This window comes from Cyprinodon variegatus, unplaced genomic scaffold (assembly GCF_000732505.1).
Source record: "Cyprinodon variegatus isolate N-32 unplaced genomic scaffold, C_variegatus-1.0 Scaffold1125, whole genome shotgun sequence".
NCBI classification, from domain to species: Eukaryota; Metazoa; Chordata; class Actinopteri; order Cyprinodontiformes; family Cyprinodontidae; genus Cyprinodon; species Cyprinodon variegatus.
The window spans coordinates 114,206-131,996 of NW_015151578.1; the positions used below are offsets into that span (position 1 = coordinate 114,206).

Consider the following 17,791-nt stretch of genomic DNA (forward strand, 5'->3'; position numbering starts at 1 on the left):
TTAATTGATTAATCGTTAACTGGAGTATAGGGCCACTAAAATATGCCTTTAGTTGACAGAGCGACCCACTTAGAGCAGGAATTATACCAAGATTGAAAAAAAAAAAAAAAAGAAAACTTTTTTCGTAAAAAAAAAAAAAAAAAAAAAAAAGTCTTCGTCCATCAATATTCTCCATCCAGCACTCCTCAAGAGGAAATGTATGTTTCACCTGATTTAATTTACTAAAAAAAAAATCTTTAAGGAACCTTTGGCTGATCTGATTATTAATCAATTTGTTGAAAGAAGAATCGACACATTAATCAATTAGCAGAATAATCATTAGTTGCAGCCCTAATTTTATGGTAACTTTTCAAACACATTTCTTCCATCATGCAGCAGTGAAGGGCAGCTGCTTCACCCTGAGGCTGCCCTGCTGCATTATATCTGTTTCCTACAATCATTTAATGTTTCTATTATACAGGTGAGTTTAAGAATTAAACCTAACAATCTTTTATCATCATCCTATATTGCTACTGACTGTTTAAATAGCTCCTTATGTCTATTTTCTTTTTTAGTGGCATCATCTACAAACACAACACTGAAAATGAGCCTAAGTTTATTCAAATATAAAATCACTTTTAACAATCATAAAAGACAATATAACACTATCTTATCTGTAATGTAATAGTATCTAAAATAAACAGCCAGATTCCAGCATTATTTCCCAGACATTAATGTTTGTATTAATTTACTTATGGACCGAGTGGAAATCTAGAAAAATAGAATCACTGTAAATAGAGTTCCTCTGTTTGTCTTTATCCTATTTCTAGAAGTAGAATCAATTAAATAGAACTATTTTTATGTGGAAAACAAAAATGAGCAGATCTTTAGCATCATTCTCATGTTATGTTCTATAAAATAAATAAAACCTGTTATTTATACCTGAACTGCCTCAAAAATGAAAACATTAATAGCAAAGAAATATTGGTGAAAGGGAATCAGAAATGTTGATAGTTTACAGTCTTTGTTCATTTTAACAGCAGTTTTTTTTAACTCCTGTCTGACTCAGAATATTTAGTTTGAGAAAAGAAATCCTAACTTTGGTTACTTTCATTTCTCAAGTTCCAAAAATCCAAGCTCTGTCCTGCTTCTTTACAGAACTGCAGTCAGAAGCTTTCGCCTGTTTTTGCGTACATATTTAGTTTTTTAATTGGGACTACTTTCATAGCCCAATATTAATTTTGGTAATTCCAGCGTACTCTAGTGTCTTTTTTTGCACGCTCCAAGCACACACTCACGCACACATACACCCTAGAAAAAGATCACTCAAAAATCAGACAGTGGAGTTAAACCGCGCAGCACAGTTGATGCGCTGCTATGGGAAAGATACAGGAAAGACCAGGCAGCTGCAGCTACCAGGCAGAGGAGCTCCGAGAGGAAAAGAAGCCACTGCTGCAACCATGTTGTTCACATGCAATTATTATATAGGGACAAGTAGGTCAGTCCAAAATTTTGGTAGGGACATGTCCCTATGGTCCCTATGCAAACCTACGCCCATGGCCTAATGGAACCACAGCAATGCCAAAAAAATATGCTAAAAAGGGAGGTGGTGCATCTGAGGGGGAGGCATAAATATTCTGGGCCGATTCTATATGTGACCCAGAAGAAATCTTTTCTTTCCAAGCCATCGGACCCACCGAAGGCATCAAGGAGGCCAGGGCGGTCCTAGGGGCCGAGGGGGCTTTCAGCCCAGACCAGTAAAAACAGATGAGGGATGCTGGAATTGTGGGTCAACAGAACATTAGTTTGGGGAGTGTTCCAATCAGATTTGGGAAGAGGCTACAGGGACGGCTAGAGCAAATCCAGAACCTTTAAAAAAAAAAAAAGGGGAGCATGGGAGCTATTTAATGCATTAAAAGAAAAAAGAAAAAAATAGTACTTACAATTAATGGACAGGCAGTTAGATTTGTCCAGGGTAATAGAAATAGAAGACCTTCAAACAGGAAAAAGGTTGCATGCTTCTTTAGTAATATCACCAACTCACCCCATTAATCTGTTAGGAAGGTAAAATTAGGCATTGCAATTTTCCCCACGCAGGGTGGGGATGAAGGCTGTATGAATAGGAAATGTAATGACGTTGCAACAAAATCCTCCTGTGTTTTTTGCAACATGCTTATCGTCTCAGCTCCATGCCCATCTGTTCCCTACTATGGAAACACCCTTATTAAACTCTGATGTAAAACCCCAGGTCCAAGATTTAGCATGAGTTAGAATAACTCAGCATTCTTTGCAATCACAATCTGATGAAAATTATTTAAAAGATATCCCAAATGCTTTGTGGTCTACAGGACCAACTGATTCAAGACTATTGACAACTGTAGATCCAGTTAATATAGTTCCTAAATCGCAATATAGGCCAAAAATAAAGAAATATCTGCTAAAATGTGAAGCAAAGGAAAGTATAAAACCAGTTATGAAGAATTTATCGGGTGCAGAAACAAGTCTGTTGCTTGAGCCATGTTATTTCAGAAGAAGGTAAAAAAGATACAAGAAAAGGGAAAAACTGTAATAGCAAGTGAGCATAAGCCAGTAACTAAAGAACAAATGTCTTTTTTAGGATTGTGCAATTACTGCAGAGTTTAGATTCCACATTATGCAGAAACAAACTCAGCTTCTCTTAAGCCTTAATTATGACACATCAATCGCCATGTCAGAGATCTAGTTGACCCCAGAAGCAGAACAGCAGTTCACAGAGCTAAAGCAGAACTATTCTCAGCACCTGTCTTCGCTCTACCAAATTATCAAAAACCATTCATCCAAACAGTCGACGGTAAAGCTAGTTTTATGACCTCTGTTGTTACAGCCTCATGGTGAAAAGTTCAAACCTGTAGTGTACTACTCTAAAGGGTTAGACCCTGTGGGAACAGCAGCTCCTCCGTATTCAAAGCAGCAGCTATAATGAGCCATGGTGTTACACATGTCTCAACAGGAGAGATGGTAGGACAGGTTAATCAACATTATACAACATATGGCTTTAACAACCGTTCAAAAATTTTTTGTAGAACATGTCTAACATGCGCTAAATACAATCCACAAGGAAATCTAAGACCTAAATGTGGGAAGTTTCCTTCTCCCACATATCCGTTTCAAATAATACATTAGGATTTTTGTAGAACTAAATCAAAGCGAAGGAAAAAGAAAAGACAGATGTTTCACAGAGATGAGGATAATTAGACAGGACCAAGGGGACGTGGGGAAGAGGCTAGAAGGCAACGGGACGAAGAATGCGCTGTAGGTGGGGAAGAAGTACCAAAGGAAGAAAACTAAAACCTCTCTTTTCAAAGAGATATGTGATTCAGTCAAGGGAGGATGTGTTTGTGGAAAGCAAGAGGGAGCAGAGGGCTAGAAGCAATTTTTGATGGACATGCAATGTAGAACAGAAGGTGTAAAGAAAGTGATTAGAAAGAGTAGATGGAAAGCTTTTTGTACCAAAGATATGACAAGGCTTTGAAATTATTAAATGGGCTTAAATTAGTCATAATTCGGGTGACTCCCCATTTATAATTGTTGGAGATGCTGGAGGCTGTTGATGCAACTTGTCTAGAGGTTGATTGTGCACCATAAATAAAAATGTTGATCGTTTAAACATTACAATGTCCAGAAGTTAGGAAACTGGACCCGAAGTGGTTTTGAAGCTGTACATGGACAAGTGGCTGCAACTTCACTTATGGCTTTCCAAAATAGAATAGCTTTAGACATGTTAGCAGAAAAAGGCGGAGTCTGTGCTGTATTCGGCGAGCAATACTACTAATACTACAGCTTCGAACGGCAGCCTGACCATAGCCCTGGAGGGCTTCAGGTCATTGAATGGTAAAATGAAAGAGCATCCCGGCGTGGACACATCTATGTGGGACTCATGTTTGGACACGTTTGGCAAATATCAGTCCTTGGTGTCCATAGCTGTGTTTGCCGCCATCTTGACCCTGTGCAGCTGCTGTCTAATTCCCTGCATTCGAAGCCTCATTCAGAGGCTTATTTCAACGGCTATTTCCTCTCCGCAGCAGCAGCTGCAAGTGTATCCGTTCATCACCCACACAGACTCTGCAGGTGAAGGTGATGATGAGAATGTGGAACAGTTTTTTGCCCGCCATGAGGGAACTTGTAGCTCCTCCACCTGTAAGTGAATGTATCTACATTATAGTATGAGCTGATTGTCAAAAATCACCTTTGAAGCGACTGCTTGGTGATATCTGTATTACTTTGATCAACTGACATACACCATAAACAGGGGGGGAAATGTTGGAATAATTATGAATAAGATACTTAATGTTTGTTCTTATGTATAATGTGTGACATATTACTGTTCCAGAGAGGTGTTGCACAAGCAGTATAGGTCAACTCTCAGGAAGTATTGCTCAAGCTTAATGAAACCAGCCGTTCTTTTACTATTTGACAGCAAACTGACCTGTTCACTGAGACTGCAAATTGAATGTCTATGTTGTTTCCCTTTCCTTTAATGCAACCTCAGCTTGTGTAACTAGGGACCCCCCTAACTTTAATAGTGATGAGAAAGTTGAAGACCGGCAGAGTGGGCTGGAGATTGTAAATGCAGTCTCTTCCTACTCTCCTTGCGAGTAAGAAGAATTTTTACTGTGCCTTTCTTTCCTTGTTTTACAGTGTTTTAGGTGTTGTGAATAAGTCTCCTCCGTCATCCATTTTTTTTATTTTGAGGAGGAAAGTGGGGACGAAGATGTTGTAGAAGAGGACACCAGGGCGGCAGAAGCTTGGTTTGATGTAGAAGGCTTACAGCCGTACATGTTTGAGCCCTTGCCTCGCAACGCTGCCAGTTCTGTTAGCTCTACGCCTGCTGAAGACACAGACGTCCATCCCCATGAACACTGGAACGGAACGCAATGGGAAAGGAAAGGATTCTGATTCTTATTTCAACCTAAGCCAGAATGATTTGAAATTTTATTATTTCCCTACAACATTAAAGAGGGGAAATATAAGCTTCTATTGTGGAGGATTGAGGCTTCATTTACCAAATTAAATTCAGCTAGTTTATTTACAGGTTCGGTAACTTAGTTCATTTGTTGAAAAAGCGAACAATGAACATTAGCCAGTTCATTTCCACCTGAGTGAACTGAACTGAGCTTTTTAACCATGAACTGTCACAACATTGCCCTGCTCCATATAGTGATGGAGGGGTCAGAGGTCAGGGTCATACACAGCCTCTGTAATCAACTGTTCCTCAGCAGACAGATGTGTTAAACATGCAGAGGAGTAAAACTTAACCACTGATCTATTCCCGATTGGACCACGGTCAGAGGTCCACATCAGCATGGAAGGAGGCCAGACCGTTTTAGAGCGTAAGCAATCTGAACTGGAAGATGAGGACTTACTTTAGCCGCATAGAGAAGAGGGCCAGAGTCCCTGAGATGAGGTGGGGGGGCATAGGGTCCTCCTGCAGGGAGAAACACAGAATAAAACAGTCATGGAGACCTGAGGAGCTCGGCCGTAAGCAGAGGAGATACCACGCAGTGAGGAAGAGGAGGGGAGTTGAGGGGCGATACCTTGGCGCCCAGAGGACCAACAGGTGTGGGGCGCTCCCTTGCCACCAGGTGCCATACCTCTGACAGATCCTCTGGTGTAGGATGGAGCGGAGAAGCCGGGGGACGGGAAGATCTGTCCACCATTAATGGCCGAGTAGTCCGACTGGTACCCTGCATGGAAGAGAAGAGCCAGACATGAAGAGCATCACCCAAAACCTCAGGGGCAACACGTCGCTCCACACCTACCCATCAGGAGCTCATCATCTGGGGGGGCGAACTCTGGCGGGGTCTGGGTACTGGCAGTGCTGTACTTGGGCCCAGAGCAGACTGCACCATGGGATTTGTAGTGCAGCTCTCCGTTGTGGGGTAAGGATGCAGCCATTTTGAAGACCTGAAGGAAATAAAGGACTGAGAATAGAATGCTGGAGAAGCTGAGCGACATTTCAACCAACACATGACGCTTTAAGACGCTTCAGCACCGCAGTGAGTTAATGAGTTTAACAACAGCCAAAGTGGTGGAGGACACCGTCAGCTTAGGGAGATCAAAGAGGCAGTTTGTTCACTTCATCCCAGTTTTCCCTCTTTTGATCCATTTGCTCTGAGGGAAACTGTTCAACATGTCCTTCAGGAGCCACAGGAGCCAAGGGCAAAGGAGCCTCAGGGGCCGGGCAAAGAGTGATGAATCCTTAGGTCAGGAACAAAAAGAAAAAAACTGGAGATTGTAACAAGGTATAATATTACACTGCTCAAAAAAATTAACACTTTGAAAACACATCAGATCTCAATGGGGCAAAAAATCCTGTTTTTTTTTATCCTGATATGGACTGGGTGATGTGTTAGAAACAAAAGGATGCCACATCATATGATGGAAATGATGGCGTCCTGAGGTATCTCCTCCCAGATCTGGATGAGGGCATCACTGAGCTCCTGGACAGTCTGAGGTGCAACCTGGTGGCGTCGATTGGATGGAAACATAATGTCCCAGAGGTGTTCTATTGGATTTGGATCAGGCGAGCGTGGGGGCCAATCAATGGTATCAATTCCTTCATCCTGCAGGAACTGCCTGCTTACTCTCGCCTCATGAGGCCGGGCATTGTCATGTACCAGGAGGAACCCAGGACCCACTGCGCCAGCATAGGGTCTGACAATGGGTGCAAGGATTTCATCCCGATACCCAATGGCAGTCAGGGTGGTGTTGTCTAGCCTGTATAGGTCTGTGCGTCCCTCCATGGATATGCCTCCCCAGACCATCACTGACCCACCACCAAACCGGTCATGATGAATGATGTTATAGGCAGCATAACGTTCTCCACGGCTTCTCCAGACCCTTTCACGTCTGTCACAAGTGCTCAGGGTGAACCTGCTCTCATCTGTGAAAAGCACAGGGCGCCAGTGGCCGACTTGTCAATTCCGGTGTTCTGTGGCAAATGCCAATCGAGCTCCACGGTGCCGGGCAGTGAGCACAGGGGCCACTAGAGGACGTCGGGCCCCCGGGCCACCCTCTTGAAGTCTGTATCTGATTGTTTGGTCAGAGACATTCACGGATGACATCATACACGCTCTGCTGTGATAAAAAAAATATAAATATAAATAATATAACCGCGGATGTCTGGGGGACAGTGATTCGCCTACATGTTATGAATGCACAATTTGCTAAACTAAGTATTTTTTGCTGTTAAATATTAGAGATTTTGTTAATTCAAACTTCAAATTCAAAACAAAGCCCACGCCTGTCATCTGGATGCCCTAGCAGTGTCATAGCACCACGCAATGCCCCAGCATGCATACTACCACACTTTCAGCGCTGCTTAGTGGACCCATGGGGATTATCCATGTGGACTGGGCCACTGGATGGACCTTACCGAGTGAATGTTCTGGAACTGGGATGTAGTGAGAGCTCTCCTCATTGGAGGGGTGGAGAAGGACTCTGCCTGGGGTGGAGTGGAGGTGTTGGACCTCAGCCCATTACAGGGGGACTGCTTCCCTGAGTCACTTCCTGGGGTCTAAAGAAGAATCAGTGATTCCACATTCATCCATTGATTAAAAAGGTCTTTGGTTAGATTCCAGCTTACATGTGAACAGTTCTTCTCTTCCTGGCCAGATACTAGAGCCTCCCGGTGGTACAGAGGCGGTGAGGAATGCCGCTTCCTTTCAGTCAGCTGGAGCGACTCCTGAAACAAGACCAGATAGAACAAGCGACTAAATTAAAAAAACAAAAACAATCCATGACCACCAAAAGGCATGTTGGCGGTACTTGGGACTGGTGCTTCACAGAGGGCTCCAGGTCACTGGTCTCCAGGCTCTGATCCCCACTCGTCATACTGGCTTTGCGCTCCCTCAGCCTGGGAGGTAATGGGGTCGACTGAATGCAGGAAATAAAGAAATCCAAACCTCATCAAATTAATCATTTCAGAAGAACATGGCCAACAATAAATTAAAGCCATCTTACATGCAGAGTTTTGGCCAGAAAATCAGGAGGGCTTCTCAGACATCCCTGGGCTGGCAGGGGGAAAAAAAAGAAAAATATACAGTTAAAAACAATCCACCAATAGAAAGAGGTGCATTTATTCTGACAGGAGAGATTAAGAATAGAGAACTTTAGCCTCTGACTCAAATGTAGAGATGAGATGTAAAAAGGCAGGAATGCTGCCAAACTAAGACTCAAAGGGTTAAAGTACCAAAACACTTCTGATGTGGAAACAGACTGAAGGTTCAGAGCGAGGTCTGAAGTAAAGCCGCTATTTTACTGGCCCGCGTTGGTTCATGTGAGAAAGTGGTACCAGGAGAAAATGTTGAAAGGGATTCATTCAAAGATGAATTCGCAAAAAGACTTTCTCAGAGTTGTCTGGGTGTCATCCTATGTTTCTGGGTTTCTAAGGGACTGCTGGTCCTGAAAGAGGAAGAACCCACCATCCTCAGCACTGCTGCCCCTGCAGCACATCAACAAACTGATAGCTGGGTGGATCAGAGAGCAGCACGTGTTTCCTACCAGGAAAAGGTCAGGGAGCCTCTGACCTTTTTTAATTGTAGATTTTTCTTCCTTATTCTGTGTCGCTCTGCACCACGTCAGATTCAGCCAACGTTTTCAACTTCTGTAAATGATCCTGCAAAACGTGATGCCGTCCACCTGTATGTACGCAAGGCGCCATCCGAGAAATGTAAATCTGCATAATTACCGCCCAGATCACACTATAAAAGGCTACAACTTCTAGCGCTTGTCAGACTGTGTTCATTCACAAAAAATGCTTCGAAAACCAAGAAAAAAAATGGAGGTTCTGCAGAAATAAAGGGCCAGTAAAGGCCAAGCAGTGAAGTAAATCACAAGCGCTTGTAATGCACTGTTGCACTGTTAAGCTGCATTTACACTGAACTTTGTGTGCGTGGCCCGGGTGGTGTATTTATGTAGTATCCTTATCCAAACCATGCAGGGAAGAGCAGCAAAGCGGTTAGCATTGAATCCCATTTAATGAGGGCCTGGAATATATGCCACTCCCCAACCCACGGCGGCGTAAGCCACTCCCCAATCCACGGCGGCGTAAGCCACTCCCCAACCCACGGCGGCGTAAGCCACTCCCCAACCCACCGCGGCATAAGCCACTCCCCAACCCACCGCGGCATAAGCCACTCCCCAACCCACCGCGGCATAAGCCACTCCCCAACCAACGGTGGCATTTGCCAGATACCACTTTGTCAACTGTTTGGGTTCCACCTTCTGCTGTTGCCAACATTGCATATGATGTCACAGTTCCATTGTTGCCAAGAAAGAGACAACAGCCAAATGCATTTTTGACAATAAGAGGTGAATTTAAATCTCGCCTCACTTTCTGCTACACTGAAAACAAGCTAATAAACGAAGAGAAGATGAGTTTGTTTAACGTTACCTAGAGGAGAGAGCGCTCCAGGTGAACGCCTAGTTAGCCTGGGTGTACCATTGGTCAGTGATGTCTCACCATCCAGGAGGGAGTCCTGTAAAAGACAGATGGTTTAAATTGGAGAACAGATATGTAAACATTACTCAAACAATAAAGGTCTGCTTTATAATGGAGTGGATATGAACTGACCTAAACTGATCCATTAATTCAACTTTCCTTCAAACATAAATTCTCACACTTTGACCAGGTGAGCTAATATGACCAGCAGGAAGTATCCTGATCGAATGCAGCTCCATACTCAAACTGATCCAAGCAGGGATTTGGACACTGTTCTTCTACCCAATAGCTTTTCTTTCTTCAGCCATCAGAGCAGAACAGAGATGGGGGATCTGGAGTCAAGTCATCTATGTCATGTGTTCATTCACTCATTGGACTCACCTGGTTCAGTGGCTGGGCAGAAGAAATGCATGACAGAGATGACTTGTTGACTCCAGATCCCCCATCTCTGGAGCAGAACCCTTTGAATCTGCCCACAGTGGCCCACCTCTGCAGCCAGAGATCATCAACAAGCCAGAGCAGCCAATGGTTCACCACTGCCTTGACCACCTTTCACAATGTCCAACATTCCAAAATACCCCAACCAGGATGAAGAGGAAGAGTGGTGAGCTTAATACTTCTAACTGAAATCTAATGCTACATTCAGGCCGCACACGCCAGAGGCAGCAGAAGCAGCTAGTTTACATGAAAAGTCAGTGGTTGACATGCATCAAGGCGCAGCAAAAGGTCCTGCAGCGGGTTTAGAGCAGCAGGAGCAGCACATTACGAGCTTCTGAGGCACTTCAGAAGCAGCAGCTGTTGGAGTTTGAAAACTTGAACTTTAGCTGCTGGATGCGCCACATCAACCAATCAGAGAAGCTGATCTGGGAGCTGGCAGGGAGTCAGACAGCACTGCTGATGCAGAGCGCTATGATCACTCCTCTGAAACACTAACGCCTAAATTAACTTAAAATGTAGAAACCTGCCGACAGAATATGTTCACTTTCATTATCCTGCTGCCTGCAGTTTGGATTATGTACGTCAAAAACTCTAACATCTACTTCCAGCCGCCACCAACAGTAGGGGAAAACCCCCAAGAGGCGAGCGGGCCTGAGGCAGCTGCTGCTGCTGGGGATTCCCAGTGACAGCGCAGCGCCGGTATGTGGGGGTCTGAGCAGCTCCCACAGAGAAATAATCTTTGAAGGCAGGATGGTAATCTGGATGAACTGACTGCACAGACCATGTTTTCAGGAGGACTTTCTCAAAATAGATTCAAACTACTTTTTACCCACTGATCACAGCAAATGTAGCAAAGCTGCTCTACCATTGATCACAGGAGCAGCAGAAGCATCAGACGCATCTGGACACATTTAAATGGACGTCTGACCTTAATGTGGACACGCAGCAGAAATGAAGCAGCAGGAGCCTCTTTGCTCTTATGCTATGTTCAGACCCCATCCGCTGGAAGCATCAAAGACGCACCACAATGCTAACACGAGTGCTAGCCTTCTACCCTGAGCATGATGCTAGCGCCACTGCAGAGCCTAACGGAGGGACACCTGCTCATCATCAGTGGGAGGTTTCAGTAAGAATATCTTTCTTAGATTTACAGAGTATGGAGGACCACCTGCATGAAGCTGAAGGAGCCATGGATCTTTGTCATGAGATCCTCCAGATGCTGCTTCCGGAGTACGGGGTCTTCGGGTAAGGCAGACGGGGAGCTGAAGACCTCCACCAGTATATTCATTTGATTAGGCTGCAGGAACCAAGAAGACCAACAAGTTCTTCAGCAGTTAAACTCAGACATTTCCTCTGTAAACTAACTGGGACTCACCAGCTTAGCATTTCTTTCTGCTTTGGTTTTATTCTCTTTTCTCTAGGGAGAACATGATTCATTAATCACCAGGTCAGTCAGCGGTAAATAAGCTGATGGGCATACTTTAGGTCTGAATGTTGGGCTCCAACTTTAGCTACTGATCTAAGAACCTCAGCAATCCTCCCTGAGGAACTATTCAGGACTAGAAACCTCACCCGTTTGCTCTCAGCAGAGCAGGCTTTGGAGGGAACTTTAGGGATGAAAGTGGCCGCCCCCTTCCACGGTTTGTTAGCTGGAGTTTGTGGAGACATGGCTCCATCAGGGAAGTCTGCATCCCAGCTATCTGGAGGCTCCCGCTCCCTCACAGCCTTAAAGTCCTCCTTCCAGTCCTTCCCATCAGCAGTCTCCACGTCAGTCTGGTAGAGCCTGTTCAAAAACTGCAGTGGCACCAAAAGCAAGGCTGTCGATGAGTAGATTCACAATCACATCAAATCCAGCTGAAACAAATATTAGTTTACCTCCTTTGACTTTTCCTGTGGCATGAATTTTAAAGCTGAAGAGAAAAGACATGACAGCAATTAGTCACTAGAGTTAGCATTCCCATCAGAAGCAAAGAAACAGGACAGTAAAGTCACCTTTAAGTATAATAAACATTTTCTTTATAAAACCAGACTAATGTAAGGACCCATAAGAAGAAACTAAAGAACCTGTAGGATTACAATACTTCGATATAAATGCTTCAACATCAACCTGCTGTGGAGAACTCCTCCTCAGAGGTTTGGAGCAACAGAAGAAGAAACTGAGGTGAAGAAACCAGTGGTTGTGTCAGAAGATGGAGCACAAATCATCAGGATGTGTCAGTTCTGATGTAATTAGAGGAGGAATTTCTAAACAAGAGAATCCTGGCTGAACCGGATCACCGAAAAAAATAGAATCTAAACAGGATATATTTATATGGATGAAAGATGCAGTCAGCTTTCACTGAGAACTGAAACTTCCAAGTTTAACTGTGAAAAACTCAACAAAAATGAACCAGAACCCTGAGCATCCCCCTGTTGGACCCTTTCAGAGCTCCTCACCATCTTAGACATTTTGTCTTCGTATTTAGACATTTGCTGAAATGTGTGATCTTCACTTTGTAAAATCCCCTCACAGGAGGTCTGAAATAATCACACCATATTGAAAACTTTCTGCTGAAAGTTATAAAATTAACCCCCTTGCAAATCGCCCCCTATTGTTGCATCAGATTGATCCAAATCTCTGAGTTGCTGTTGGATTAACGGACTGGACTGAAGACTGGTCTGCAGAAACTGGACCGAGCTGAAGGCCTTCCCTCCACCAAACCGAAAACAGTAACTGCACCCCCCCCTTTCCACTGCTTAATGCTAATCAGTGTTCTGCTTGGGTGAACTATAGGTAGATAGAATTGCTATGTCGGTGTTTTTATTTGAAATAAGCTTTCTGATTCAACTGCGATGGTTTTTAAAGGTTTAACTAAATGCTAATGCTCACTACAGACCGAACGAATCACGTGTTACCGAAGCTAACTGCTACATTGTGAGCGAACCCTCTCAGTTGGACCCGACCAGAACCAGAACCCCTGGGGCCAGCTAAGCTAACGGGTCTTTCAGCCTCATCATAGTTTAATGCATTCCTGAGTCATTATTTTTCACCATAAACTTAATGAAACTTCCTGTTTTGACTGCAGTTAACATCTGTGTGTGTCGGGGTTTATTTACATGTTATCTGTTGCTATTATAAAGGACACTTTTAAATGCATTAACTAACCCTTAAAATCCTGCAGACTTTGAACGGACTCTTAAACCCCTCTTCCCCTTTTATTTCTTTGATTCTGCTTATTTTTAGTAGCGTTTAATGTTCTCCTTAGTTATTAGATATAATACTGTGTGATTGTAGCTAATAAAGGTACCATTGTATTTTAACCCGTGGTCTTTTGTGTTCATTTTACACAGTGAAGAATTTATCACTCAGGTTGGATTCATTCTTCTTTCAGTAGCATCTGAATGAACAGAGACATTTATTTGGTTGGTGATTAATAACGCTGCTAAGAGCTATAGTGAAAAATCCAGTTTTCTTTCACCAATTTAGTAACTTAAACAGCCGGATTCAGGAGTCCAACCCTTTAGGGAAGGGTTAGTAAGCAAGTAACAGTTATAATCATTCTACTGATAACTAGATTTTCCCTTGATTTGAATGACCTATGAATTATGTAACTTCCAGTTCTAGTTATTTAATATATTCATAATGTATCATATATATCATAAATATCAATCTTCTAGTGAAGTGGCACGACACACCCAAGGAACCGCCCAAGACATTAAATCTCATCTCACCATGGAGCGTTATCACAGATCCTTCCTCCCAGCGGCTGGAAGACTCTAGAACCACCACTGTTCCCAACAACTTCAATCAGTTGTTCGATTCATGCTGACTTTGCACAGTTTCTACCTTAGTCAGTTAAATAACCTGCTGCTGTCATTCTGCACATCTCTGATGTTGCTGCTATTTTCAAATATGCATTACGGGAAAAGATGTCCATAGCTGCATATTGGTTATTTATTCTCCAGGTTCATATTGTTAAAACACTTTACAGGATTTTATTGTTTATCTTTTAACTCTTCACTATTATGTTATTCTGATACATTTTTCTAAGGTCCACATTTGTGTGACAATTTTTTCTATAATCTTTTTGCTGCTGTAACACCAGAATTTCCCCATTGTGGGACAATAAAGGGATTTTCTATTCTAATCTATTCTGGAGCAGAGGAAGCAGAAGAGCTCTTTCTGCATGTCCTCCATCTCTGCAGCTTCTCGTCTGCATCTCCATTTGGGTTTTTTCTAAAATGTTTAACTCTACACCTCAATCCTTTTTAATAAAAACAATGACTTTCATCTCAAATTGCATTTTTTCCTGTAAACTTTATCTTCCTGTCAGTAAAGTTCATGTTGTGATTTAATCCAATTTCCTTTTTGGTTCCTTACTATAGATAAATGAATAAATATTGCCCTTTACTGTATATTCTTCCCAGTTTAATGGATAAACTAGATTCATTGATCATAAAAACTGTTGTTAGATTAATGAGTTTTGCAGCCTGACCAATAAAGTTCATAGAATGGCAGGATGTTCTGCCGTCCACTTCCTGCTGTTGATCATGTGACCAAGTCCTTACCACTCTGACCAGCCGAGCTCACTGAACGCACTGGAGTCCTGCTGGGGGGGGGCGGTGGACGGCTGAAGAACTTGTAGTTCAACAGTCTGAGGAGCTCCTCCTTCAGCCGCTTATCTGCAACAACAGAGTGGTTACCATGGTTACCAGGACTAACCCCACGCACCTTTCCATCATCCTCTTCCTCTGGTTTCTGTCTGCTTAGATGGGATGCTAGATAAGACATCAGTCCATGAGGGGGCAGAACACAGAGGGAGCGCCAAACGTCCCAGGAAGCCGAGGGAGCGCCAAACGTCCCAGGAAGCCGAGGGAGCGCCATAGGTCCCGGGGAAACAGAGGGAGGGAGCGCCATAGGTCCCGGGGAAACAGAGGGAGGGAGCGCCATAGGTCCCGGGGAAACAGAGGGAGGGAGCGCCATAGGTCCCGGGGAACTGGTTCCAGGAAACTGAGGGAAACCCAAAGATTCCGGGAAAGTGAGGGAACGCCAAAGGCCAAAGGCCAACTGACCGTTTGGACGGTCAGTTCACTAGAACTGACCATTTGGACGGTCAATTAACTTTCCCTCCCCGTCGGGTCAAGTGGCTCCGCCTCCCCACAGGGTGTCTGCATCATCCTTGTTCATCCTCGTTGCCATAACAAACCACATGATGCTTTGTGGGAGAGCTCTTGCAAAGCATTCTGGGATATATCTGCTGGTCTCGTGACCATGATCTCTACTTTTAAAGATGCATTGTGGAAAATTTAGACTCCAGTACTTTTTCCTCCACTAGACGTTCGGACACTCGTATAAAATGGCGTAACCACTATAGAGGAGATGGTTTGAACGTTCGGAGACAGCCTGAATGTTCAGGAACACAGAGGGAACACCAAAGGTTGATTTAAAGGAAATCAACTTCTACCTGTGGAAATGGATCAAGACTTCCTGCCAGACAGAAAAATGACTGCAGCCAAGAACCGACCCACCTCCTTCAGACCGACCCACCACCTTCAGACCGCCCCACCACCTTCAGACCGCCCCACCACCTTGGGTCCGGACGCCCCGCCCCCGTGAGACTCAAACCAAATTTTTGCTTTGAAGCAAAGGTCAGGACCCGAGTTGCTTTTCTGTGATTATTTCTCAGACATTTACTCACATGTCGAACCAACCACAGGTTTCTCCTTCCCATCCAGGAGGTCCATGTAGGCCGAGGCCGCCTGCTCCATCTGCTCCTCCAGGCTGCAGGGGAACCATGAGGAGATGCTACTAAACGCTGAAGGTGCTTTACAACCGCAAACTGCTAAAACTTGATGTTCCATAAGAAAGCAGAGCTCAGAGCAACACGTCCACCCTGGAAGCTGAAGATCCATCAGAGGACGTGACGTCACAGGCTAAGCCCCTCCCACCCTCCATAAGGAGCGTCTCACCTCAGCTGGCCGTCCCTGGTGACCCCCAACAAGGCAGCCAGCTGGTTCAGGCTGTGCAGCAGCGGAGCTGGGATGTAGGGAGCGTCACTGCTTCCTGCCATCAGCTCCTTCCTCACATGTTCCTGCTGGAGAACAACCAGAAGGTTCTGGAACTGGAGCATCAGGGTCAGACGCCTCCTCTCAGCCTCCAGCTTCTCAGCCTGCTCCTGCTTAACCGCCTTTTTCTGAGCCTTCAACAGCTGCAGGAACAGAGGACATAATCACCATCATCATCATCATCAGCACCACCAGCCAGATTCTACTAGAACCACAGGATGCTACAGTGACCCCTAGAGGTTGGCCTGATCCACTGCAGTTAATGACTAAAGAAGCTGCCTATTCAAAGCGTCCATTACTGCAGCCTGGATGGTTCTGAGAAGTTCCAGAACCAGGAACCAGGAACCAGGAACCAGATCCAGCTGCTTCATAGTCCTCAGCCACAGGAGAATATGGAAAAACCTCCTCCTCAGAGGAGTAATCCAGAAGGTGAAGTGTGAAAGTTCAGCAGTGGTGACGGGTCATCTGCCGGGTTCCTCCCCGCACCTCCTGCTCTGCCTGGTTCCTCCCCGCACCTCCTGCTCTGCCTGGTTCCTCCCCGCACCTCCTGCTCTGCCTGGTTCCTCCCCGCACCTCCTGCTCTGCCTGCTTCCTCCCCACACCTCCTGCTCTGCCTGCTTCCTCCCCACACCTCCTGCTGAGTTCCCTTGGAGGCCTTGGCATCCAGGCAGGAAGTGGTCTATATCCAGATCTGGAAACTTCTCCTTGTTCCGACTAAAACCCTCACACTAAGCACTTCCTGAAGATGTTTGTGGAAACATGTCAGCACTGAGGAACATGAAGGAGACACCTACGCTCTGGGTCAGGCCATCCAGGGTTCTGTGCATCTCCCGGGCGAACTCCAGGTGATGGAGCACCTGGTCAAACTTCTCTACAGCAGCCTGGAAGAGAACACAGCAGCTGAGGGCAGGGGAAGGAGAACCTGGAGGAGATCTGAGGAGCAGCCTGGCCTCACTCACCATCTGATCTTTGTTGAGGACCTCCCCCTGGACCAGCCTCTTCTGGTACTCCTTCAGCTTCAGCTGTGGGTGAGAAGGTTGGAGGATGAAGTGGGGGAGGCGCTGGTCAGCAGCTCCCAGCAGGAACCCTTACCTTCTTCTTCTCCAAGTTGCGGACTTTGTGCTTCAGGCAGATGAGGCCATCTTCTATGTAGGTCTCATAGCCTTGGTAGGTGGTGGACACCTCCAGGTTCTCCACCCTCTGCTCCTGCTGGCCTTCGGGTTCCTCTGTCACATCCAGGGACCGGGGTGGAGATAGCTGCACCATGATGAGGAGGCCTGCTGCAGGAGGGACAGGTGAGAGGAGAACCCAACCAGGAGCAGAACAAAGACTCCAACTTCAGATCAGAAACCAGGAGACATTTAAACCCAAATATGGCGCGAGACCAACGCTTCAAAGCGATCAAAGAGCCGCACCTCGCGCCGTTTTCCTCAGAGACGCTGAATTCACACCTGATGCTTGGCCACGCGGGGGCCAGGCCGCGCACGCGCACTGCCTTATATAGCCTGCAGGAGGCGGCGGCGCGCCTCCGTTTCCACAGCTGCTGTCTATGAGGAGGAGGAGGAGGAGGAGGAGGAGGAGGAGGAGGACAGCCAGAAGATTACACACCTGGGAATCCAGACCTTCATCAGAACCGAACCAGAACCTAGACCTCAATCAGAACCGAACCGAACCAGAACCCAGACCTTCATCCGAACCGGACCAGAACCCAGACCTTCATCAGAACCCGACCGGAACCCAGATCTTCATCAGAACCGGACCGAACCAGAACCGAGACCTTCATCAGAACCGGACCAGAACCCAGACCTTCATCAGAACCCGACCGGAACCCAGATCTTCATCAGAACC

At 45.3% G+C, this 17,791-nt stretch overlaps 1 protein-coding gene across 1 annotated transcript in view; it reads right to left on the minus strand.

Moving 5' to 3' along the window:
* LOC107101631 (caprin-2-like) overlaps nt 1-17,516 on the minus strand; it is a 25,542-nt gene extending 8,026 nt beyond the window's left edge. The window contains exons 1-17 of the mRNA XM_015400621.1: nt 17,036-17,516; nt 16,903-16,965; nt 16,738-16,824; nt 15,848-16,086; nt 15,577-15,659; nt 14,447-14,560; nt 11,774-11,808; nt 11,471-11,692; nt 11,067-11,195; nt 9,413-9,497; nt 7,981-8,030; nt 7,786-7,893; nt 7,604-7,702; nt 7,394-7,534; nt 5,778-5,922; nt 5,553-5,702; nt 5,382-5,443 (exon numbers count right to left, since the gene is read on the minus strand). Of these exons, the coding sequence (XP_015256107.1) occupies nt 5,382-5,443; nt 5,553-5,702; nt 5,778-5,922; nt 7,394-7,534; nt 7,604-7,702; nt 7,786-7,893; nt 7,981-8,030; nt 9,413-9,497; nt 11,067-11,195; nt 11,471-11,692; nt 11,774-11,808; nt 14,447-14,560; nt 15,577-15,659; nt 15,848-16,086; nt 16,738-16,824; nt 16,903-16,965; nt 17,036-17,209 (1,986 nt within the window). The 5' untranslated portion in view covers nt 17,210-17,516. The remainder of the gene's footprint in view (nt 1-5,381; nt 5,444-5,552; nt 5,703-5,777; nt 5,923-7,393; nt 7,535-7,603; nt 7,703-7,785; nt 7,894-7,980; nt 8,031-9,412; nt 9,498-11,066; nt 11,196-11,470; nt 11,693-11,773; nt 11,809-14,446; nt 14,561-15,576; nt 15,660-15,847; nt 16,087-16,737; nt 16,825-16,902; nt 16,966-17,035) is intronic.
* Nucleotides 17,517-17,791: the final 275 nt, after the last annotated feature.